The 27,500-nt window shown below is 40.2% G+C and overlaps 1 protein-coding gene across 2 annotated transcripts in view; it reads right to left on the bottom strand.

The window, feature by feature from the left end:
- Positions 1-27,500, bottom strand: part of LOC143287909 (Ig-like and fibronectin type-III domain-containing protein 1) — a 100,296-nt gene that overhangs the window by 57,792 nt on the left and 15,004 nt on the right. For both annotated transcript variants that reach the window (XM_076596160.1, XM_076596154.1), the window contains 5 exons: positions 19,548-19,605; positions 17,293-17,411; positions 16,161-16,248; positions 15,113-15,229; positions 1,242-1,298 (listed from right to left, as the gene is read on the bottom strand). In XM_076596160.1, coding sequence (XP_076452275.1) covers positions 1,242-1,298; positions 15,113-15,229; positions 16,161-16,248; positions 17,293-17,411; positions 19,548-19,587 — 421 coding nt within the window. In that variant the 5' untranslated portion in view covers positions 19,588-19,605. The remainder of the gene's footprint in view (positions 1-1,241; positions 1,299-15,112; positions 15,230-16,160; positions 16,249-17,292; positions 17,412-19,547; positions 19,606-27,500) is intronic.

Raw genomic sequence — 27,500 nt, 5'->3', positions numbered from 1 at the left:
ATCAGTTTTAAATTCAACAGACTTGTCTAGTTGGTTTTTTTAATTTTTAGAGAGTTTATTGTTGATTGTTTACTTTCTAACATTTGTTAAGGCTGCTTATGTTTTTTACACAAAGCAACCGAAAAAAAAAATTAAATGACTAACAGAACAATATGCTCTGACAAAACAAATCTTTCAATAGAAAATAGTGTCATCCCGTTCTTTGTCATATGTTTAACTGTTATTTGTGTGACATCATTTCAACTGTTTGGGTAAGTATTTGTTCATATGCAATCAAGAATTTCAAAATTCTTCTTCTTCTTCTTCTTTTTTTTTAAACATGCCACACCTGAGACGTGCAGTCCAACAGATGATGATGTTGATGAGACTGATATCAAAGCATGTACATAAGTTTTATAATTCTGCTTCTGCTCAACCAGAACTTTCAAATATTTTGATAATTCTGGATACTCTAACCAAATATATGAAGATGACATTACTACTCTTCCTTGTTCTGAAAACTAATAATCTACATGACCTTTTTTTGCTAACATGGTTCATGGATATTTAGATAACTATCTAACTCAAAATATATGCATAATTTCTGGCCTATAAAGCGCATTCCCTGAACTAAAAGGAAAAAGTTATTTTGAACACATTACATACATACATCAGATAAGCTGCCTTGCAGAAAATCCAGAAAAGTGAAAGTACTTCATATGAACTGATTGGTGCAGAATAGCTCTGTTGACCCGGAATGTTGTTTCCTGAGTAGTGGTGTCACCTTCAGAAATTAGATCATGTTACAATTTAGTGTGATCATGTGCATTTATTGTGATCAAATATGTTGCCAGATATTGAGTCTGTTGTGAGAAGTGGCACCAAATGGTGTTCTAAATCTCGTTTTCAATCACAGACAAGGTATTGTATTGAATTGTATTGTATTGTATAACTCTTTTGTCACAACAAATTTCTCTGTGCGAAACTCAGGCTGCTCTCCCCAGGGAGAGCGCATCACTGTACTGACAGCACCACCCATTTTTTTGTATTATTTTCTGCCTTCAATTTTGTTTGTTTTCCTATCGGTGCATACACCCATTAAGACACACATGTCAAATTTTGAGCAAAAATAAACTGTGACTTACAGGCTGAAAATTGCCTGAGTTTAGGCACATTCATTCAAGTTGATATTCACAATTTACACATTGTGACAAATCATGGTCAGCCCATATGTCAACAGTGTCAAACACACCATGACCTACCTGTACGATTCAAAGTCTGGTCTGGGGTATAGTCCATCACTGGAGGTACAGGTGAGTCTGTTTCACAAACAAATCATTTCATAATATTTTAAATGAACATCCGTCAGGAAGGTACTGCATGATTTCTCGATACTTCAGACATCCTCCTTGTGCTTTCTCTCTCTCCCCCTCCCTTTCCCTCTCTTTCTCACACTGAAGGCATATGTGCGTGCACCCATGCATCTGTGAGAGCGTGAGTGTGAGCATATGCATGTGTATACAAGTGTGTGTGCATGCATGTGGCTGTATGCGCATGTTTGTATGTGTGTGTGTGTGTGTGTATGGGGAGGGGCGTGGGGGGTATGTGACTGAAAGAGAAAAAGAGAGAGAAGAAAGGCAGGCATTGAGGCGACATGTCTTTAAGTACAGATATAAATATGTGCAAGAATGAGACACAAAGTGAGACAAGAAACAAACAGACAGGAACAGAGAGACAGACACAGAGAGAACCCGAAGAGGAAAGAATGACATGGCAACCTGACACCCTGCATACATGGGAGACTGAGCAAAGGGGAGAGCAGAGGGGACTGTGCACCAGGCTGGAGAGTTGTTTCTCTTGCTACTATTTTCTGTAGAGCAGAGAAACAGTCTTGAAAAAAAAAAAAAATTAAAAAAAGTCACTCTCGACTTTCTTTCACGGCTGACCTAAAAAATCTCTAGAAGGCCATTATAGTAGTATAAAGAAGCCCAATGGAGCAATGAAACAAGAATGAAAGGTGATATCTCGGGATATGCTACACAAAGCTGGTTGCAACGTTCTGGAATGACAAAGAGAAACAAGAAAGGCAAGGCCTTCACAACTCACTTGTGATACACTTTTTAAAAAATCCAAGCTTTTTATGTATTGAGTATAATGCATTTACTGTTATATTTATATTTTTTGTATTCTCTAAACTTGGCACTTTGAGCTGATATTCGACCCAACAAAAGATCTGTCATTATTGTCATTTTTTGTTCAAACAGGAACTTCTTTTGCTAAGCGTGGAAGTTTTATTTATTGCAAACGTTTTGGTGTCGGCAGTAAAACAAGGGAAATTACTCTGCTGGGGAACTTAGTTTGCTTTAAACTGATCTTTCTCATCTTAAACATTACATTTTGAAATTATACTCAATACATAAAAAACTTGCATTTTTTTAAAAAAGTGCATCACAAGTGAGTCTTGAAGGCCTTGCCTCTCTTGTTTCAAAATGTAATGTTTAAGATGAGAAAGATCAGTTTAAAGCAAATTAACTCCACTAGCATTACATAGTAATTTCCCTTTTTTTCTATCTGAACCAAAACGTTTGCAAAATAAATAAAGCTTCCATGCTTAGCAAAAGAAGTTCCTGTTTGAGCCAAAAATGATAATAATGACTGCTCTAGCTGTTGGGTCAGAATATCAGATCAAAGTGCCAAGTTCAGAGAATACAAAAAATATAAATATAACAGTAAATGCAGTTTGCATATAATTAGGCTTCATTTTTTATTTTTTTGTGCCCATCCCAGAAGCGCAATATTGTTTTAAACAAGATGACTGGAAAGAACTGAATTTTTCCTATTTTTATGCCAAATTTGGTGTCAACTGACAAAGTAGTTGCAGAGAAAATGTCAATGTTAAAGTTTACCACGGACACACAGACACACAGACACACACACACACACACACAGACAACCGAACACCGGGTTAAAACATAGACTCACTTTGTTTACACAAGTGAGTCAAAAATGGTGGTAAGGCGATACACCTTCATATATTTCAGTAAGCAGTGTGCCCTGTTTTCAAGGTGTACACATGAACAGACAATTGTACACACACACACACACACACACAGGCGCGCGCACGCGCTCCACACACACACATGCACGCATGCATGCACACACACGCACACACACAAACACATACAAACCAGCAAGAACTTCATAAGCTTTGCCTAGTTGCATGTAGTACTGTGCTGGGTATCACCTTTCTATATAAACTACAAAGCTAAGTACATTCATACAGACAAGAGAAACATGAATTAGCAATTCTAGCGAACAGAAAGTTTAAAAATATACCATGAACATTTCATTGGCTGAAAAAAAAAAGAAAAAAAGTCAAGATGAGTTCTACAAGTCATTTGTTTTTCTTCAAAAAATTATTTGTTTAGTGAAAATCATGCATGGCTGATTAAATCAAACTGCAAGCATTCTCCTATAATTAACAATATTTGTCTTTGTGGGGCTTTTTTTCTTTCTTTGGATGGATTGTATTGTTAGCTGTTTCCACTGTGAACTTGGTTGATTTTATTATTGTCTGAGAGTCAAAATAACAAGACTCGTCCTTGACCGTCATTGTGACAGTCATGATAATCTTGCACCACATTTGATGAATGAAGAATGCACTCAACAGTAATTTTTTTCTCTTTCTGATCATCCAGTTGATTTACTGAAATACCCTATGTTACATGTTTTTTGCTGTTGTTGTTTTTTTTTTCTAAAAACAAATAACAAATACATATGTTAAAGGGGTAGTGGTAGGGGTGAAGGGGGAAGGAGAAGAAGGTGAAGAGGGGGTGGAGTAGGATAACAGCAGAGGATAGGTACACAATCCACTCTCTCCTCGTACCACAGCAGGGTCTTTTAGAAAGATGAATTGAGGTGTTTATTTCTCTAACTTAACAGCACACCTGGAACACACACAATATTAAAACCCAGGTTAAATCAATACCAAAACATATGCTAGACATAATTGCACTGATGTAACAGAAACATCATTATGTTGTCTGGACAAGTAAACAATTCCACAGATAACCTTTCTCCATTCTGACACTCAATGTCTAGCCGTACACTCTCTTCTCAAAGAGATCTATGTAAGAATGTAAAACAAGCTTCATATAGCTTACCATCAACAATCAGTGGCATATAAGTTAATGTGCACCAAATATATGACTAACAAATACTAACTCCCAGTATTTAACTCCTGTCAAACCACCATAGAATAATAGCTGTCGCACCAAGTATGTGGCAGACAATTACGAACTCCCAGTGTTTAACTCCAGTTAAATCACCATACAGTAATAGCTGTTCCCATTAAGACTGAACAAATCTGTACTTTGTCTCTGCAAAGTATCTCATTGGTAAAATGTTTACATGGGAATCATACAGTTACCAAGTAATTTGGTAAATATATAGCAACCTGTGTGCACCAACATAGGACTGCCTCTCAGTGGTCTCAAATCTTATTGAACACATACAGCTATGTGTTACCCCACTGGCATATAACACATGACTACAGCACATGGTAATCACAACTACCAAGTCACACATGTTCCCCATGTTGCATTATCACCCATGGAAAAGCATGAACATACAATTAGCCTGTAAATTTGTTCACCTTGAATATAACCATCACCGCCTAACATACAAAATAAGTATGTCATACCTCAAAATAACTCCAACTATTACAACCAAAACATTCTACGCAGATGCAACACACACATAATCTCTGTGTTTCTTTGTGACTGAATGCTTACATTGTTCCCACCGTATGTCAACAATTGACACACCACTGACATGTTACTGAACATTATCGTTTATGTAAGCCAAAATGCACAACATGTAAACCCAAACATGATATCCAAGCATCATACCATAATATCAACCTGTAGGAAACAGGAAAGGGGGGGAGGATACCCAAATACCCTAAACCAGTACTCCATTTAGTCATGTATTGACTACATTGTGTATTTTAACCACTTTTCCCTCAGTCACTAGCCTCAAATACAATTAAGCCATACACATGCTGGCTATGCTCTCTCACAAGTCATGGTATCTGCATCAAGACATTCCAATTACATTAACTGTGCAATACCACATCAGCCAAAAGTGTCATAATGTTCTTGTAATACAACATTACAATTCAACTAACACCAAACTGTTTCCAAAACTTCAGGAACTAAATTACAAAAACAAAACAAAACACCAGTACAAACAATTACAAGTAATGTACTTAAACCCATTTCAATTACTATTGTTCAGTGTAAACACAGACACCATAAATCTGTACTGCAGTTAGTCTTTTGTGGAAAATAAACAGAAAAGACATGTTTCCCTATGGAACTGAACCTCCATGCATTACTCACTGCCCGCAACATTTCAGGGTTCACTTTATATTCATGTAACAGAACACAATCCCACTGAGCCAGTGTGTTAGTCACAGAATCCAAGTATACCATCAATCAAGCATTCAACTAAGTCCGAAAAATAGATGCTAGTTTGACACTCACAGCCCCCATGGTACTGTCTTGACCGTCTGGCTCTCCTGGCCTGCTTCAAGGAAGGAAAAGAAAGAAACCCCACTTGCCTATTCATTTTATCCTCTTCACGAGCTGGCGCTGTATGCAAACTATCTTCCAACCCAGAACGTTTCCAATTGGCTGAAGTTAACAGACCAATCTGGGACCAGCGATGCTAGACTTGCACATCCAACACTTTTCTCACAGAACCCAGCATTGTCAAGGAGAAGGGGAGGGGAAGGGGGGGGGTGATGAAAAGAGGAAGGGAAGGAGGAGGAAAGATTGCCCAGCCCTGATTCTGTTCTGAACAGTTCATGATAAACACACCACACCATGTGGTGACCATTGAGGCAGATGCCATCCTGCCAGAGATCGACATGGGGGGTAAGGAGGGGGGCTGGGGGTGGGGGGTGGGGGGGAGGACACAGTTGAGGGTGATGAAAGTGGAAGGGAAAAGGGCAGGGGAGTGTATAGGAAGAGAATGGTCAGATAGTCGAGAAAATACATCTCTATCTAAGTTTTTTGGATAATTCGGCTCTCTGCCACTTGGCCAGTAAAGGTGGGGGGAAGGAAAAGTAGATGTTGGAGGATAAGAGCCAGGAAAATTATAATAAAGAAAGGTTCAATCAGGAGATGGTCGAGAAAAAACCCCCCATAGGTCTGAAACTATCAATACTGGGATGTTCAAATGAACTGACAATGATGTCCCCAAAAATATGGCCTGTTAAGCTACTACACTTTCCGATTTGCGTGGCAGCAGGGAAACCTGGCACAACCCCATACTGTGCTTGTAAAGTTTGTTAACGGAATTAAATTATCACATTCATTTACATATACTCATTGTTAATAATATTTGCAAAAAAGCATAGTGTTTCAACATGTCCAAAAACATACATAACACAGTTTTGAAATTACTGTGCAGACAGATGCATACAGTGGCATAGGGTAACGGTTCATTCTCTGGATGACTAATGAGTTGGTAACTATGATGTTTCTGTCGCGGAAATTTGATTTTTTGTTACAGATTTCCCTGGCCAAAATTGGAATGGACTGATAACAAGGACACATTTAAATTCTGAGGGCACACCCCTGCAGTGTGACCAAAAAACATGTCTCCAGACTAATCGGCTAAAAGGGCCCATGCAGGCTATAACATTGTTTATAGAAGTGCTGTCGCCTTTGTCTTCCCCATCAGTTTTTCTAACCCTTCAAAAAATTTTCGTTTGGGGTCAAGATTCCAAGCAGTGTCCTCAATGGGCAGCCCTTAAAGTTTTCATTTTATATCAAGCAGGAGATCAGTTTGGCAGAGGGATTACCCATTAATACCGTCAAAGAGGATGTATGGCATTGTGTGAAGAGACTGAGACATAATTTGTGAGAAGCAGCAGTGTGTGTCATGGTTGTGCGTGGACCTGCCACCTGTCTGTGGTCGCAAGCCAAAGCACGCACACATGCTTCAAGGCCCCGAAGGGCCGAGGCATGGGTTGGGAAAAACCGGATGGAACTCCAGGAGAAGGAAGAAGGAGAAAGAAATCAGCAGGCTGGATGAGACCGTGAAGAGGTTACATGTGGGCCTCAGGATCGACGAGGACCTAGTATCCTGGGGGTGGAGGAGAGTGGCTAGTGGGTGCGAGATGAGAGGACCAACAAGGAATTCTGACAGTTGGAAGGGATGGTAGCAAACGTCAGGGAAGTTGTTCATACTACTTACCTCCTTCTGCGTGACTACAACAAAGATATGTTGGCGGAAAGGCACTAAGGAAACAGCGAATGCCATTTGGTATGCCATGCATTCATACCAATTTCATCTGATTGAAGGCTTCAGAAAAGCTTCAGATGTCTTTAACGCCTATGGCCATATCTGTGTTAAACAGACTTGCCAGAGGAGTTCAGACGACAGCAGTTCTGGGAGCAGTAGACGGCAGCTGGGCTGTCAAGGTATGGATGCAGGGCAGTTTCACATGGGCACTCACTGTGTCAGGTCTTCTCTTCCCTTGCCCAAATTCGACCTTTCTGTGAAGTGACAGGCTTTTGTCTTCTACTGTGACCCTCATTTCCATCCAAACAGTGGGTGAGACACAGCCTATACTTACTTTATCTCCTGTCCTACTCTGGATCCAACAATCTGGATGGCAAGCGCTGCATTTGGCGACTGACTCCTCACCTGTCTGATGAAGTCCGATGGTGTACTGCCCTTGTGCTTTCCATGCGTTGGTTCGAGTGCATTGGGTGGTTTGATGGAGGGCAAGGTTAAGGTTCTGGAACTGCCCTTCATCACTCATCTTCTTGTCTGATTGAAGGAAAAGATTGTCACAGCAGAAGGACATTAGGGCTCTTTGCCTGTTGCATGTGCACTGCTAGAGACATTGAGAGCCAGCATCAGCTACACAGAACCTGACATGTCTTCCAGCACCTTTTTGGCTTGAGTCCTGAGTTGAAAGTAGAATCTTGCTAATATCCAATTGACACTTTCAATCAAAGCATACTGTCACACGGGACTTACCGAACCATGGCAGATACACATTCTTGACTCAAAGGGGAAATGGTTTGAAGTTCTCTTTCTCTCGGGAGCAAATCGTGTAGCTTGCCTAGAGGGAACGCAACTTTCTACACCGAACTTCCCCGATTCCAAGTGCATTTCAAGAGAAGGGAGGAGTAAAACAGCACCCACACTTCTCCTGGTTGCAATACAATCACTCATTAGATATTTTACGCGTTTCTCTGAAGCCCCATGGGTAGGGACCTTGTAAGTGGCACTTATGAGACGTTGCAGAGAGACTCTTTTCTGCAGGACAGCAGGATACCCTGATGTTCACAAAGCTCAATTCCTTCGCTGTACTGTAAGATAAGGTCTTTAATCCTGTGAACTCATGCGCCATGACGTGTGAAAGCTAAATTTCAGTAAAGGCCGTCCATTTTTTCCTCAGAAGTGATCCTACTGGTGGCTTTGCCATCTTGTAATGAGCAAGCGTTATGGGCTCATCAAAGGGGTGAATGTGAATGTCAGAATCCCGACGTGCGATGACTTCATCAATGGTAACTTGTGCTGTCCAATTCAGACCATCCCAAGGGTCTCCTTGTCCAGTGAAATAGGTAAAGCCACATTGCCAGAAGGGGTGGCAGGAGGATGAATGTGGGCATCCTTCTTCCCGGGTAAGAATTCTTCATTGCTGTCCTGTCTGAAAATACTGCCCCAGCTTGTTGTCAACAATCCTCATCTGCCACAACCACAGTGCAAACTTAAGGGGAAATAAAATTTAATAAGCCACAAAATCACAACGCGAAATCACATAATCAGAAACAGCTGTAAAAAAATGGCCTCAAAAACTTGTCAAGATCACGCGAGTGTGGTATTGAACCTGAAGGTGCTGCTTCAAGTACCGTTTTCACTCACACTGTACACTCCGATCGCATGTGTTAGTGTCACAGATATGGAGCTGTCAGCTCACCATCATCCTCACTTTCTAAGACTCCATATTTTACAAGAAATACAATACCCTTCTTGTTGATGAATTGAAAAGTTTCCAAAACCATGCCAGAGATTTACACTTTCTTTGTACGTGGTTTTGTTCTGCATGGTAGATCACTTCACTCAAAACACCATGGAACACAGTGCCAATCACCTCTTACTTTATATTGAAAATTACACAATGTCGTAAAAACCGTGAGCATACCAATGGCCAAACAAAAATACACAAATATTCTAGAATAAAAGTCGTTCACTGATTCAGTTTACCCCTGATAAGACCACCTCTCATTAGGGGGGAAGATGTTTTCTGGCGCATCTATGCAAGCGCACACGTTTTATTGTTGCTGTACTTTTAAGCTGCGGACGGTCTTGCGTGACTTTTTGTTCTGTGGAGTGTGCTACTGCAATGCATTGTATGCCCGAGTTCAGGAATGTCGCAAAAGGCAAGAACAGTGGAATATTTAGATGAACAATTTCTTATAGTTCTATTTTGGTTGACAATTTTCAAAGTGATTGAAAGTCTCTCACAGAAAAGCACAAACTTCAGCGAACACAAAGCAGTTCAGTGTTGAAACACACATACCATGCACTTGTGTCAAACTACACATATGTTTTAATGCGAGCCAGAACTTATGTAAAAATGGAAACGGTAATACGGTTTGCAGAAATTCTGAGCCTTTAACGACTTTGTGCATGCCAGAGACAATCCTGTAAAAAACACAACTTGACCTGCATGTTTCGCAACAGAATCATCCACTGAATGAAAGAAGAGACTACAAATTGGACAAGAAGGTTCAGATTTTCTCGTTTCAAAGGTAGCGTTTGGACAACATCCCTACACGCTACACCACTCCCCTACGCAGATGCTGACCACAAAATCCCAGTGTTTGAGGACTTGATCATGCAAAGTTCCTACAGTGGAATGACTCCACTTTGCAGGAACACATCATGGGCATGGGATTCTTTACAACCCAAGTTGGGGATGCTTTCACACGAGACCTTGCCTCTGCTCCTTCCAATCTAGACGTATCCCGTTTGATTTCCAGTGGACTGGAAAAGGCGAAGAGGGAAAACCAGACTTTGAGGCTCGATATGTGGAGAGTGTCTGGGAATTTTCATTATCAAGAAACAGAACAGGACCGCTGAACAAAATACAAAAGAACGGAATGTTGTTTTGGTCATGAAACTAAAATTAAATCCAAATAACATGCTAGCTGAAAAAGTGGGGGAATCCGAAAATAATGATATGTTTGGGTTTTCTGTGCATTGCATCATGTTATTGTGATTTTGCAATTTGTAGTGTATACTTTAAAAATGCAACCTTAAGACGTATGAAGACAGCTTTGTGTGAATAAGTCGCTCTGCTTATACATTGCCTTTCACGTTAACCAATGTGCACAGACTGTCAGGATCTGACATAGATGAATCCATTAGAATAGACAACACCTCATGTATGAATTCACGCTTCCAGGTCACAGTGGACAAAACATCTACCTGAATGACACATTTTGCGCGCGCATGTGTGTGAGTGTGCACATATCCACATTTGGTGATATTTTTGCTTTCAAATTCAAAATGTTTTGCCTCTCTCTCTCTCTCTCTTTCTTACACACACACACACACACACACACACACACACACACACACACATACACACACACACACACACACACACACACAGAGAGAGAGAGAGAGAGTTGTTTGAAATACCCCCACGACAGAAGATAATGATAATAAATAAAATGAAACAGACAAGACAGTTCATAATTAGATAAATAAATGAATAAACAAAAATAAACTGAATGATAAATGTATAACTAACGAACTAAAGATAAAACAAATAGGTGAATAAGTAAATTGATAAATACATAAATAGAAAAAACAAACAAACAAAATAATATAATGTTTTTATAACCCAGACAATGGCTTGTCGTCACATCAGATCACACAAGTGCCTTGATGACCCTCCGTTTCCATTTTACATAAAATTACTAAATAAAGTTGAATATTGTAATTTCTTCTTTTTTAAGCGCATGGTTCACCATACTTCAACACCACATTTTGCGAAGGCAACATGTGAACCTTTCTTCAACGCCACTTTCGTGCTGTCTGTCTAGATGCAAATCAGGAACAAGATAACTGTTATATCAGTTCAGTAACTGATTCAATTGACAGTTATAAGTATGTTTTATTATTCCGAAATCACTAATTGCCAACAAATCAACGTAAAACTTTCACCACGGTCAGGGCAGTACGAAACAGGTTTCACTGCATGGAGTGAGAAAGCGCGGGGAGGAACCAGGCCTGCCCGCAGAGCCCGACTTGACAAGGCGCGAATGACAAGCTGCGGCAGCAAAAAAGTATGGTGTGCTTTTTCTTCCATCTCGGCCTATTTATTTTTCTTTATTTAATTTTCCTGATCTTATCTGACATTCGATTATCTTCGATTTTTTATGGGTCATAGAGCGAAAAATTCTGAACACGTAGAGCCAAAAAAAACGTTTTCTTGCAATTTTTTGGAGGTTCGGCCACTTTTTCTCACAGAATTACTAGACTAAGAGGAGATACCATCTTTACTTAGTATTTCTTGATAACTTGCTCCCTCTGCACTTGGCCAAGGGAAGGGGGGGGGGAGGGAGAGAGGGTATGGGGAGGGGTGTTGGTGGGGATAGATGCCATGGAAGGGGGGTGGGGGGAGAAGAGTAGGGAGGTAGGAAGGAGGGGTCCATCAGTGAGCAGTGTGTCTGAGAAAATCCCACGCTTCCACCATAGGTGCCTGACACACTATAACACATAAATGCATGTTCAAATAACACAATGATGTACACAAAAATATGTACTTAAGCATACACACTTGCTAATATATGCGTGGAGGAGGAGGAATTTCATTTATTAGGTCAAACACATACTGCTCATTGTCGAAAGTTTGTTAAGGAATTAATTTTCACATTCATATATACATATACACAGTGTATCACACAATACCATATATGCAAAATATATGCATATATGTGTTCACATGTATGCCCAAAAACATACAAACAAGCTTTTGAACATACTGACAGACATACATACAGTGGTAGGCAACCTTCATTCTCTGGAGACTAATGGAGTTGTGCTCTGAGTGATGTTTCTGGTGCGGTGTTGATTGTGGATACAGACACAGCTTCACAGGGCTCAGCAAACAATGCTGTGACTGACTGATGAAGGAGCAGGAATACTCTTCAAATCTCCTGAGGGACACACCTCCACAGCAGGGATACCAAATGGAAAACACTGCTACAACTAACTGGCTGAAATTCAGGCCCTCATGCAGGCTATCACCATGGTTCTCGACTCAGAGAGTGACTGTCGCCAAGTTGTCTTCCTCTCTGATTCGCTGTCTGTTCTGAAGGCCCTTGCAGGAGACAATCTTCCTCGACTCATGGAAAGACTCCAAGAAGTTGCCAAGAGAAGACGAGTAGTCCTGCAATGGGGGCCAGCCCATAACAGAATACCAGACAACAAAGCAGGAGATCAGCTTAACAAACACGGAGCAAGAGGGAGTCAACCAGAAAGTAGCCTCAGCTTCACAAAGAGGAAGACCCTCATAAAGGCAATGCTGTGACAGAGAACTGCAAGGAATGCATATCACGTTTCTTGAGCAACAGCAGCAGGTGGTGATCATGGGATTACAAACTGGCCGTTTGGCACCATGCACCACCTGCTCTTGTGGTCTCAAAGACCAAACACCAGAACACATTCTTCAGACCTGTCCCCTCCTGAAGGGGCACAGAGACATTGTGTGGCTGACACCAAAACCCTACTGTGCACCAAGCTCCATGGCTCCAGACAGGACATGGATAGGATGATGTCATTCATCAGGCAGGCTGGACTGAGCCTGTGAAGAGGTGAACAAGAAGTTACATGTGGTTCGTCCGTCAGGATCGACGAGGACCATCTAGTCATCCTGGGGGTGGGTGGGTTGGGCTTTGTGGGTGCGCAGATGACTGGTCAGGCCAATCCACGCCTGGAAGGTTCTGACGCAGTGTGGACAGGGGATGGTGGCAGCTGTCGGGGACTTGCTGGCACTGCTTTTCCTGGCCTGTCTGCGTTGCTCTGCTGCAATGATTCTGTTGGCCTCAGGATTTGGCGCCTTTGTGGACAGCTGAATGCCACTTTGGTCTGTCCATTGCATTCATCTCCCATGTGTCATGGCTGATGTTGAAGGCCTTCAGAGAAGCTTTCAGAGTGTCTTTGAAGCGCTTCTTTTGGCCTCCATGGGAGCACTTGCCATGTTGGAGTTCGCCGTACAGCAGTTTCCTAGGGAGCCGGTGGTCTGGCAGCTGGGCCTGCATCAAGATGGTGTACTGAGATGCTGGGCAAGTTTGCACGAGTGAGCACCTCTGTGTCAGGGATCTTCTCTTGCCACTTTATGCCGAGAAGTTTTCTGAGGCTGGTGGTGTGGAAGTGGTTCAGCTTTTTGGTGTGGTGTTTGTAGACCATCCATGATTCACATCCATAGAGCAGTGTGGTGAGAACTATGGCCTTGTATACTTTGAGCTTCATCTCCAGGGTGATGCCTTTCCTGTTCCAAACGTTTTTATGGAGTCTGCCGAAGGCAGCGCTGGCTTTGGCGAGTCTGACATTCACCTCGTCGTCGATGACAACTGTGCAAGAGAGTGTACTGCCCAGGTATGTGAACTTGTCCACCGCGTTCGGTCGATGCACGTTGATGAAGATATTTGGTTCAACGTAAGGCTTTCCTGGAGATGGCTGGTGCATCACCTCAGTCTTCTTTGTGCTGATTGTGAGGCCAAAGTTGTCACAGGCAGCAGAGAACTTGTTGACACTGTGTTGCATGTCAGCTTCGTAGGCAGCATTGAGAGCGCAGTCATCAGCAAACAGGAAGTCGTTGACAGTGTCTGTCCTCACCTTGATTTTTGCTTGAAGCCTCCTGAGGTTGAAGAGTGAGACATCTGTGCAGTACCTGATGCCAATGCCTACGTCAGCATCTCTGAAGGCATCTGTCAGCATGGCTGAAAACATGAGACTGAACAGGGTGGGGGCAAGAACACACCCTTGCTTGACTCCGTTGGAGACAGGGAATGGTTCTGAAGTCTCTCCGTTGTCTTGGACTCGGGCCAGCATCCCATGGTGTAGTTGCCGTATGATGGTGATGAACTTTCTGGGACATCCGTACTTCGCCATGATTCTCCAAAGGCCATCTCTGCTAACAGTATTGAAGGCCTTGGTCAGGTGGAGTAAAGGTCGGCATTCTGTTCCTGACACTTCTCCTGGAGCTGCCTGGCAGCAAACACCATGTCGATAGTCCCGCGTTCTTTCCGGAAGCCACACTGGCTCTCTGGTAGGAGACCTTGCTCAAGGTGCACTATGAGACGGTTGAGTAGCACTCTGGCCCGAGTCTTGCCTGCGACAGACAGCAGGGATATTCCACGATGGTTGTCACAGGCCTGACAATTTCCTTTGCGCTTGTACAGGTGTATGATGAAAGCATCTTTGAAGTCCTGTGGAACTGCCTCATGCTGCCAGATGAGCTGGAATAGCTGATGAAGCTTCTCAGTCAGTGCCATCCCACCTTCTTTGTAGACCTCAGCTGGAATGGAGTCTGAGCCAGGGGCTTTGCCACTGGACAGCAGACGGATAGCTTTCTGGGTCTCCTCCAAAGTTGGAATGGCATCCAACGACTCACTGACTGGCACGTCGGTCGATGGCTTCATCATTGATGGTGGAAGGGCGGTTCAGTACGCTGTCAAAGTGTTCAGCCCATCTCTCAAGGATCCCATCCTTGTCAGTGATTAGAGTAGAACCATTAGCACTGAGGAGTGGAGCAGATCCGGAAGTGGTGGGACCGTAGACTTCTTTCAGGCCGTTATAGAATTTCTTCATGTCGTTCCTGTCTGCAAAGCCCTGGATCTCATCAGCTTTGTTGCTCAACCAGGAATCCTGCATCTGCCACAACTTCAGCTGGATGGTGCTGCATGAGACTGTGAAGAGGCGAACAAGAAGTTACATACAGCTATATCTAAAATCAGACAATCAGACAGACAATCAGATAATCAGACAGACACAGAACAAACAATGGGTGCTCCTCAAAAGTTTGACACACCTGTGATATTAAGCTGAAAGGTGGCAGCTTCAGAGGTACCTTCCACTTCACACCTGTACACTCCCTGGTTCATCGCTGTCAGATTACTGATCAGCAGTGTGTAGATGGAGCTGTCAGCTGCACAACATCATGTCCGTTGTTATTAAACACTTTAACAGAACACACCATAAAAACAAACAGAAATACACATATACTTCTTCATTCCATTGGTTTGTCACTACACAATGTTTATTTTAAAACACTTCAACAAAACAGACAATAAGACAAACAGAATTATACACAAATACTTCTTTATTTTACTGGTTCTTAATTATACAATGTTTAGTTTTAAAACTTCAAACTAAACACACACGGAGACAAACAGAAATGCACAAATACCTCTTACTTTTATTGACTCATAATTACACAATCTTCAGTTTAAAAACGTTAACAAAACACACATGGCGACAAACAGAAATACACAAATACTTCTATATTTCATTGGTTCGCAATTACACGTTGCTAGTTTAAAATATTTTAACAACACAACACAGAAAGACAAACAGAAATATATAAATACTTCTTCACTCATTCACTGTCAATTCACCTCAACATGATTAAGACACACACCTCTCCAGTTAGGGGTGTGTGTGTGTGTGTGCGCGCGCGCGTGTGTGCGCACGCGTACACGTGTGCATGTGTGTGTATGTACGTGTATGCGTGTGTGTGTGTCTGTGTCTGTGCTTCTGTGTCTGTGTGTGTGCATATCTTTGTGCATATGCATATTTGTATGATCCTGTATTTTCAAATGATATCTGCCCAAGAAAGTCATGAAACATGGCAAATATTTGCATGTCTAAATTTTCTGTAATAAGTTATTCATATGTTTGTGTAGACATATATTTGGCACAAGTGCATGAAACACACACACACACACACACACACACACACACACACACCATGTCAGTGTGTGAGAACACACATACACATGCGCACTTGTGTCAAGATCTACACATTACTGTGTTTAATGCGAGCCAGAACAATGTAAGAGGTGTAAAGAGGTAATTACGGTGTTGCAGTGAATACTGGGGGTCCTTCACCAACTTCTGCAGCCCACGAAAAAGAGGCAGGGAGTGCTTCACAAACACCCACTTCACCTGCAACATGTACGCAGCAGAAAATCATCCACTGAATAGAAAGAATAGAGTACAACAGAATTGAGACAGAAGGCTTCAGTTTTCTTCACTTTCTCATGGAGGAATCACTGTGTTTGGACAAATCCATATACGCTACACCACATCTTCTAGGCAGATGCCTGACCAGCAGCATAATCCAACGTGTTTCGTCAGGCCTTGAGTGCATGCATAATATATTTGTGTACCTATCAGCGATGATTTCTTCCACAGATTTTTGCCAGAGAACAACACCCTCATTGCCATGGGTTCTTTTCAAAGCGCCAAGTGCATGCTGCACACGAGACCTCAGTTTATCATCTCATCCAAATAACTAGACGCTCAGTTTGATTTCCCAGTCAAACTTGGGAGAAAGGGCAAGAGTGGGATTCAAACCCAGACCCTGAAGGACTCTTTATGGGCAGAGTGTCTTGACCATTCTACCACCTTCCTCCACAGAAACAGAAAAGACCTGAACAAAATACAAAAGAACAGAATGATTGTATTTGTCATGAAACCTCAAAATCTATAAGACACAAATACACATGCTGCTGAAAAGTGGGGGAGGGGGGGGGAGGTGGAGTAAGCATGTGTATATGTTTGTGCACGTCTGTGTCAGTGTGTCCATGCATGTTGGCATGTGTGCATCTGCATGAGTGTGTGTGTGTGTAGTGTTTTAGTATAGTGCATGATTGTGTGCATGTGTGTGAGCGCAATCATGTACATGCATACATTATGTCCAGATGTGTGAGTGAAAGCAAGCATGTGCACACATGTTCATGTGTGTGTGCATGCATGAACATTAGCTTTTTTTTTTAATGCAAATGCTTTTGACATCCATGGATATCTACTATTCAGCTAAATTCCTGTTTTGGGAGCATGCACACACTTAAGTACTATGTACTTCAATACACATACGCATACAAACATGGATGCACACACACACACACACACACACACACACACACACACACACACACACACACACACACACACAAAAAAAAGCAGACATGCAAAAACAAACCTCACCACAGAACTTCCCAAGTTTCGAACTTCACATGTCATGGCAACCACACCACCCAGTGTGCCGCTAATCACCTGACCATCAGACGTTCTCACTTCTGGTTGACCATGCACCTGTCTGCTGACTGTAAAGCACAACTCTTGCATTTTGTTGTTGTTGTTGGTTTAAATAATCTTTAACTGTTCAACAGTATACATGATTACAATGCAATGAATGACAAAAGAGCATCAACAAGCTTAAAGCTTATACTGTGCTCACAACGTTGCACTTCAATTTTATCATGACGGCTGATGAACCATATTATGACTTGTATCAAATAACATTCATAAACAGTAAGTAATGAAATAATGAAATTAAACAAATAAACAAACAGTACATAATATAGTAAAATAATGCTAATATCAATATCAACATGAGACCAAATCCACCACCACCAGAGTAATTGGCCTAATAGAAGAAAAACACGAAGAAGAAGAAGAAAATTTTGTTGTTGTTGTTTTGTTTTTTATGCTTGTTTGTTTGTTTGGGTTTTTTCCCCTTGCATTGAAGGTTACATTTCTTATATTGAAATACCATCATCATCATTACCAGAATCTTTGCACGTTCATACAAGTCACTGGAGACAAAATATCCCATTCACATATTAGTAAACAGTTACAGAGTACTACAGTGACAATTCACTTGCAAGGATTTCTGTTCCATAATATATAAAGAAGAAAAACAAACAAACAAACAAACAAAAAGCAAATAAATGAATAGAAAAAAAAAGACACATAGCCATACAAACAATAAACGCTCCTTAAAGACAGTGGACAGTTTCAAAAAGATCTGCACTATTAAATAAGTCAATAATCAAACTGATAAATAATCAATAACCCAGGGGTATCCCTACACAGAATGTGATGGATTTTCAATTAGTGTTCCTTCATCATTGCTTTCAAAACAGAATACCATCTTTATAACTCTAAGGTTTTAGTGTCAACAAACTCAAACAATACAAACAAAAACATCAAAACGAAACTCACATGAATGATACAGTTCTGTTCATAAAAAGGATTCTCACAATACCAAAAATACACATTTCAATAATATAAAAGAATAGAATCAGTAACTCACTAAAAGTATATGGATCACATCCTTGCAGTGTGTGGTCTGTTAAGGGTAAAGAATTTCTGATCCCTCAGATCTTAATATGTTCAGACATATCTTGGTTTAGTCTCAATTAGTGCAAACAAAAAGATCAAACTAAACTCCAGTACCACTGTCTGTGTTTGGTGGTCATAGAAATACTAAGATACATTCATCATTCATCATATATATATAGATAGAGAGAGAAGGCGGGGGTGGGGATTGATGAGATAGTAATAAAACCCATCAATTTCAATGTCAATAATGCTTTGCTCATATACTGGGTAATTATGGCTTAGAAAATGTGTAAATAGAAGGAAGAGACAGACAGACAGAGACAGAGAGACAAGCATCTGAACATGATAACTAAAATTAGTTACATCACACAAGACACATGGGCCTGACAGCCACACATTGTATGTGTCCTTTAAACTGAGCGGAAGATAAAGGAACAGATTGACAATTTATAATTTAGGGCCCGGTCCCTTTATACACTGAATACTATGTGAAAATCAAGTCAACTGGGAACTGAAATCCATGGAGAAGAACAAACAGAAACAAAACAAAAACAAAAATATGTGAATAAAATACATTATATATATATATATATGTGTGTGTGTGTGTGTGTGTGTGTGTGTGTGTGTGTGTGTGTAAGAAGAAGGAAAAGAGGATAATATATATATATATATGTAATATAAAAGAAGAAGAAAACGAGAATACACACACACACACACACACACACACACACACACACACACATATATATATATATTTCTTTTCAAATGTAAAATGTGAATGACGGTGCAAAGAAATTAATGTCAACAGATCTATTTTCTGTGTGTCAGACCTGATAACAATTCTATCATTTTCATCAACTGGCTAAAAACAGTTCAGGGCTCCAAGAGCCTGCATCCATTTCAGTATGAAATTGAATACCTTCACATCTGCAGGCGCACACGCGCGCGCACACACACACACACACACACACACAACACACACAGCTTGCATACAAACCTCTGATTGCACCAAAATCAATCTCACAAGATTTGTATGAAGCATCAATCATTATGATCATTGTCGGTTACTGCAGTACTAGAGAATCTATTTACCACACTATTTCCTATCAACTCACCTGTCAGAATCAGCGTCAATACTATGACCTTCCAGTCCATGTTGGCAATGCCGGCAGTCTGAAAACAATCCACATCCCTCCCTCCTGATAATGAAGTGAAATGAAAAAGACATTAACCCCTTAACTGCTGAATCATGGTGAAACGATATCAGTATCAGCATCAGTAGCTCAAGGAGGCGTCACTGTGTTTGGTCAAATCCATATACGTTACACCACATCTGCCAAGCAGATGCCTGACCAGCAGCATAACCCAACGCGCTTAGTCAGGCCTTGAGAATTTTTTTTTTTAAATAATAATAATAAAATGAAATCTAATTACAACTATTTTTTAGTAGTATTAAGTGGTGCAGTTTGATTTAGCTGAACTTAAGTAAAGCAATCCCAAGAGAAAGAAGTCCAAATGAAGAATGATGACCGATATCCTGACCTCAATTTGATCACTGACGCTCAGTTTTATCACAGTGAGTTCAGAGCCCTTCACTGATGAGCGTGCTCATCAGCAGCAGCCAAAAGGTTAAAGGCCATTGCCCTTCTTCTTTCATTGGCTGCAATTCCAGTGCCATGCAGGAACCCATACTATGTACCGGTATTTGGGGATGTGCATGCTAGGTATGTTATTGTTTCCATAACCAACCAAAACCTGACACAGATTACAGGATCTTAATGTGTGCATTTTATGTTCTGCATGTGTATACACATGAAGGGTGTTCAGGCACAAGCAGGTCTGCACATATTTTTTTATTATGTTGACCTGAGAGATCAGAAAACTCTCCACCCTTACCCCCACCATGTGTGCTGAAAACCAAGGATCAAACTCAGGAAACTGGAGTGAAAATCCAGCACTCTAACCATCTGGCCAGGGGACCCAAAAGGTTATTGACCTACTACAGTTGCTTACACAATTGCACTGGTCTTCTTTCTATCACTAAAAGTCATAATTACCAATAAGCTGCTGTAGTAGTAGTCACAGGTAGCAGCTATTGCTGTGACAACTTCGTCTTTATCACCATTATATCTAAGCAATTGATATTTTCCTTTTATCTGACCGATCTTCTATACCATCTCAGTGGCATGCAGATCATCTACATGCCACCGATCCCAAAACTACCAAACATAATCATGCATGCAAAGGCCTGCTCTGTTGCAGTCCCAACGCCGGCAATCCAGAGGAAGCTATCAATGTTATGTCATCATGGGACCACACAGCAGAGGAAACACTGCAGTACCATTGGGTCATTTTGGTAGTGTTTAGAGGTGTGCATTTTCATTCTTAGAACACCTGACAGAACTAACATCAATTTGCAACAACTATTTTGAAATTTGAAGGCATAATGATAAGTGACCTCTTTTTTTCTCTTTTTTTTCTATTATTCTTTATTTTTCTTTTCTTTTTTTTCCTTTTTTTTTTCATTGGTGCACAACCAGCAGAATGGTGATTGATGGTGCTGCTAGCTATAGAGATTCCCATAATGTATGCCTGTGATGGAGTTCAAAATTGTCAGTCTGTGATGCTTACCATTTCACTGTGGTGGCTGGCTGTTAAAATACCAAAGGTTAAACGTCCCATTATATCACAGCTTTTTACAGCCGACCAGGCAGTGCATTCATATCCACTGTGTCTTGGGTTTGGTCTAGAGAGGCGGGGCTGAATCCTCTCTTTCCACTGATTTAAACTTCCTTAACTCACTCAGTACGGCCAGTCCTCTCTTCTCCTCTACACAGACCCCTCGGATGTCCAGTGGGTGTCTGAATGACCCAACCTTTAGCTTCTGTCGTCAGTATTGTGGTATTCTTTGTCAACATTCACGTCTTCAGTATAAGAGCCTTCCGCTTGCAATATTTTGATGATGGTAATTGGGGTGAAACGCTGTTAATGTCGTCTCTTTTGCCGTTCATATGGAAAGAGTTAACCAAAGTCAGGAACCTATTAACACCTGGGTGGAGTGAGGAAAACTGGAGTGAAATACTCTTCCCAAAGACACAAAACCATGGGGCTTCAAATCCTTGTCACTTGTGCACACTGAAGCAGAAGTCCAGTTCCAGACCCATTCTGCCACAATACTTCTGGTTATCATTATGAATTATCACTCCTGGAGTGGCTCTTACTGTTATGAACATCAACATTCTTTTTTTTCTTTTTTTTTACATTAGCTGAAACATTATAGTTTCAGTATGCATATCAACAACAATATCACACAAAGTCACAGAAAAATGTATCTCCTGTCAGCACAAGCCAAACGAATCGAGCAACAATTATTCAATAACATCATCAAAATAACAAATAAAATCATGCAACCAAATCATGTACTGGTGTCTGTGAACAAAAGATTAAATTGTGCAACACTTGTCAAAAACAAACAAAAGTAAAAGTTGACTGAAGAACAGCTTGTACTTGTAGGTGAGCATGTACAATATACACTGTCAATATTTTTTTTTTTATATAATATATATATATATACATAGATATTCATTTATTTATTATGCATGATAGTTCACACACAAATGGACATGTTTCTGCACTGAAGGTTAGCTTGTATCAAAGATTCAATATCTAACAACAATATATGTATCAAAGACAAAACTGTTATCTTCAACAATACACAGAACAAATTGTAACAAAGTGTGAAATAGAAGCAAAAACTGTCTCTCACAACTAAAAAGAAAAAAACAAAACATAAAAAAGAATGTAAATATATATATATATATATATATATATATATATATATATATAGAGAGAGAGAGAGAGAGAGAGAGAGAGAGAGAGAGAGAGAGAGATGTGTTATTCAATATACGTTTCGTACTTATATACTTCTTTTGTATGTGCATGGTTTGGCTGAGTATGTGTTGGCCTGTCTGTGTGTGTGTGTGTGTGTGTGCGAATGGCTTGTGGCAGTGGCAATACAAGACACCTGTTCTGTGCTTTATGACTGGGTTGGGAAGGCCTTAAAATTAGACGGAACCTCAAAAGGTAACAGAGCTGTGGCCTGGATGTTAAGCTAAGCAGAACAGTTCAAGAATGTGGCTGATACACACTGACACACATTTAACTCATGTTCCATTTTTTCGTTTTAATTCTGTAAATTCTGTCTCCATATTGTGCACACACACACACACACACACACACACACTATATATATATATATATATATATATATATATATATATATATATATATATATATATAGATATATAGATATATATATATAAAATATAAACAAAATCCTGACACAAAAATTAAACCAACTGACACGCATGGTTCTGAAATTCGGAGAATACAAAATTATGAGAACATTTAAATAATTCAGATAAAGGTCTGTAAAATGATATTGGGTGTAGGAAGAAACGTAAAGAACAACACTGCATTAGGAGACTGTGGCAGGTTCCACAATTGCCTGGACACATTTGTATGTGTTGTAAAATACTGGTGTAGATTGCTGTCAATGTCCGATGATCGTTTCCCACAGGAGTGCTACCAAAATGTTTTCACAAGATGTAGCAAGGAGGTGTAACTGGGTCAGTCAAGTCTGAAAATCAATGTGCTGTCATGGCCCTGGGTATGTGTGGGAACTACATTCAGTGGTCAGTGAGTCAGAATTCTTCGTGGCAGTTTACATACAGATGAAATGATATGTTTTGTCAAGAACAGTACGATTCCTTATCATTCTATCAGAGTACAGCAGTTATCACATGGAAATTTTGAAAGCAAATTTTATATTGGAGATCCCTCTGACCATGAACATATCAAGCGATATAGCAACTGTGATGCAATAGATTGCTCTTAAATGGGGTTTCCCAGTATGGCAGACATGTAGCAGACTCTTACTGCATGCAGTGTAATTTTTAAAATGCTGAAGATATGTGTTATTTTTTATTTAGTTGTCCAAAGTATGCATAATCTGAAAGAAATATGTTCCCCTTTTCTACCACACAATTCCATCCTTTTCCAAACTGTGTTTGCTTTCTTCAAATTTAAAAACTTCACTGGCTTTGAACGTTGCACAATGTGTTTGTAAAAGTCTAAAAATGAGGCAGTGAATTTTGTGCTTCTAAACAAACACAATTAATCATGATGCACCCCACCAGCAGTACATTCCTCTGGTCGTCATTTGCAATACTTGTCCATATTTGGTCAATATTTTTCTTCCATTTTGGTCTCAGCTCCAAAATCACTGCCCTTTAAATCTTGATATCTTTTTGTTTCACGTGAGTCAAATGGCCTGCAGAAAAAGGCCAAAATATTTTTGTATTTGTATTTGTTTGTTTGTAGTTGTTTTTGATGTTGTTGTTGCTGTTGTGTGTGTGTGTGTGTGTGTGTGTGTGTGTGTGTGTGTGTGTGTGTGTGTGTGTGTGTGTGTGTGTGTGTGTGTGTGTGTGTGTGTGTGTGTGTTTTGTTGTGGTTGGTTTTGGTTTTGTTTGGTTTTGTTTGGTTTTCTTTGCTTTTTTGTTGTGTTTGTTTTGTTTTTTCACATTTTTGTGGCACACATACACTGACATGCATGCATTTTACTTATGTTCCAGTTCCATTTTTTCCTTTTGATTTTAAACTCTTTTTCTACACACACACACACACACACACACACACACACACACACACACACACACACACACACACACACACACACACATTCCTACAAAAACCACACCTGCGTAAGTGCTCGAGTACCCAGCACATGTTCTACCTGATCATTTTGACCAAGGAAATGAGACCACAGTCAAATGAGGGTGGGGGCTCCCTACTTCTTTTTTTCTTTTTCTTTTTTTTCTTCTAACGCTCTCTCTTTGGGCCAGCACTCTTTAGCTGGTGTGTTTTTTTTCTTGAGGTCATGACAAGGGGGTGGAGTAAGGGAAGGGTGAGGGCAAGGTAAAAACAGAAGGAGGGTGGTGGTGAAAAGGGGTACAGGGAAGAGGGGTAGGGTGTGGTGGATCATTTACACATGCTTGCAATAAACCACATTCAGTATGTAGGGATAAAATTTCACAAAAGGTAACTTCTCCAAAGACAGTAGATGGAGATTAGGCTCTTTGACTGATCTCTCTCTCTCTTTCTCTTTATCCCTCTTACCAAAATTTATACTCTGATGTTCTGATACTGAGTACATTTTTTTTAACCTTTTCATGCATGCTCTCCTGTTCTCAGCCAGATCTTTTGCTTACTTTTTTTCCTTCACAACCAGTGCATGCATTGTGTGTGTGTGTGTGTGTGTGTGTGTGTGTGTGTGTGTGTGTGTGTGTGTGTGTGTGTGTGTGTGTGTGTGTGTGTGTGTAACTGTGTGTATCTGTGTTTGCATGCATGAATGTGTGTATGTGTACGTGTGCTCTTTAGTTTCACCTTTATTCACCTGAAGTGATTTTCAGCATGTGTGTTTGTGTTTGTGTGTGTGTGGAGGGGGGTGGGGGTGGGGGGCAGGGGTGGGGGGGGGTGTGCAGTCCATATTTGCAGGCATACTGTGATGCAATTGTGGCAGTGGGAAATCTTCATGCAAATGGAGCTGGTTGCGTTCGGATCATTGATTAGAAATCTTGAATGACTGTGTCTTTCAGAGAGAAGTGAGAAGTGAAAGACAGCTAGTTGTTTCCATGACAGAATGAGATCTTAATGAGTGATCAGCTGCCTGAACCAGGGTGATAAATGGAAACTTTGAATGACTATCAGTCTTTGGCACTGAGAGCTGAATGAAAATGACTTGTCTTTAAAAAGGTGAAAAAGGAAACCTTAAAGGATACTGAACCGTCTCTGAGTGACACTCATACTCATAGTAAATGGATGACCATTGTCTTGACCACAGAGGGGAAAAGAAATGAGGGTCACAGGAGAAATCTGTAAGAAATGAATAGCTGCCTGTCATGGGAACAAATAAAAATCCAAAGTAATTTGGATCATGGAAGAATTCTTTGGGGATATGGCAGACTGGATAGCTTCATAATTATTCAGTAAACTAAATATTAAGCACAATAGCATTAACATTGATAGTCAATGTTTTCTATTAAAGCATTCTAACGTGATTTCACTCAACTCTTCAGTAAACTTTGTCCTTAGAAGTTTGACAGAAAAAAATCTAGATCTGAAATTTACACTTAGACTGGAGACCATCTTTCTAAAGAAATCCAACAGCTGAGTGGCTAGAATGCTAGGCTTTCAATCTGAGGGTCCTTAGTTTAATCCCATCATCAGCGACTACTAAGTTTAAGGGGACATGAAATGAAATAGCATCATGCTAAAAACAACCTGGCAAATAGGTAAATAATTACAGTACCATGTACTACACTGAGCATATCTGCACACTAAAACAATTATATTGATTTTAACTATCAGCCTGGTGCAAGAGTGGATGCAACCATATTGGGCTTGCCTCTCTAGAAAGGAAACAGAAAAAGGGGAATTGTGACATCACTGTGCTCAAAGCCAGCTTCCAGGATTGCCTGATATATGGAACAACTGTGAGAAATAATGGATGTTCTGTGATTCAAACTGCAGGCCCATCACACTCATTATATCCAAAACCTGCGCCAGTCAAATCATTGTCTCTGCAGTATGTTCTTTCTTCGGACACAACTGATATGGCAAACACACAGTTTCCACATTAGCACTCACAACTTTGATCTGTCTGAGATGTTGACATTTCAGCAACTTGTTTTAAATCTTCTTGCATAACCTCAGGTTCAAAATTATATATGGAATTAAACCAAAATCCATCCTCACACAGACCTTGCCCTTTTTTTTCTTTTCTTTTTTGACTCACTTGTGTAAACAAAGTGAGTCTATGTTTTAACCCGGTGTTCGGTTGTCTGTGTGTGTGTGTGTGTGTGTGTGTGTCTGTGTGTCTGTGGTAAACTTTAACATTGACATTTTCTCTGCAAATACTTTGTCAGTTGACACCAAATTAGGCATGAAAATAGGAAAAATTCAGTTCTTTCCAGTCATCTTGTTTAAAACAATATCGCACCTCTGGGATGGGCACAAAAAAATAAAAAATGAAGCCTAATTATATGCAAACTGCTTTTACTGTTATATTTATATTTTTTGTATTCTCTAAACTTGGCACTTTGATCTGATATTCTGACCCAACAACAAGAGCAGTCATTATCATCATTTTTTGTTCAAACAGGAACTTCTTTTGCTAAGCATGGAAGTTTTAAACTTTTATTTTGCAAACGTTTTGGTGCAGACAGTAAAAAAGGGAAATAACTCTGTAATTAATGCTAGGGGACTTAATTCGAATCTGGTTAGGACTTTTTTTTTTCTTTTTTTTTTTTAATGCGAAGCTTTATAATAACAAATACAGAACACATTTTAACGATTAGATTTTTTTTAAAGTGTATCACAAGTGAGTCTTGAAGGCCTTGCCTCTCTTGTTTAAAAATCTTCTTGCACAGTATTTCTTTTACACAGTTGTTTCGATCTGTTTCACAAGTCAGCCAAACATGAAAGTGTCTCTGTATTGGTGACATCACAACCTTTTGAAATAAATAAAATGAGTTTTTTTCTCAACAAACACATTTGTTTGCTTTAAAAAGTACTGGACAAGCCATAACAACCTAAACTCTATTCCTGTAAGCCACAAAGTCAAACCACTTTGTGTCCCCTTTTTGGGTGGAAATTGTTTCTTCCAATCTCCCAAACCTGTACTTTGCCTTAACCCTTGTACGTGTGTGTTTTCAAATGCAGAAGATCAAGTATGCATGTTAAAAATTCTGAAATCATTGTCAACATTTGGTGGGTTATAGAAACATGAACATACCAGCTTGCATGAAGTGATGATAACAGAGTACTGGCCATTGGAAGATAAAAAGAAATACTTTGGGGAAACTTTGTGGCATTGGCCAACCAAATCAGTGTAAAAAATTATGTGTGTGTTGTTACTGGTTTTTTGGTTGTTGTTGTTGTTTGATTTCTGCACATTATTCATGTTTTTTGTTGTTGTTGTTTTTTTTTGGGGGGGGGGGGTTGTGTTT

Source organism: Babylonia areolata, chromosome 1, assembly GCF_041734735.1.
Source record: "Babylonia areolata isolate BAREFJ2019XMU chromosome 1, ASM4173473v1, whole genome shotgun sequence".
NCBI classification, from domain to species: domain Eukaryota; kingdom Metazoa; phylum Mollusca; class Gastropoda; order Neogastropoda; family Buccinidae; genus Babylonia; species Babylonia areolata.
Note: the sequence above shows the minus strand (reverse complement) of the source record. Positions and strands in the feature narration are given on the sequence as shown.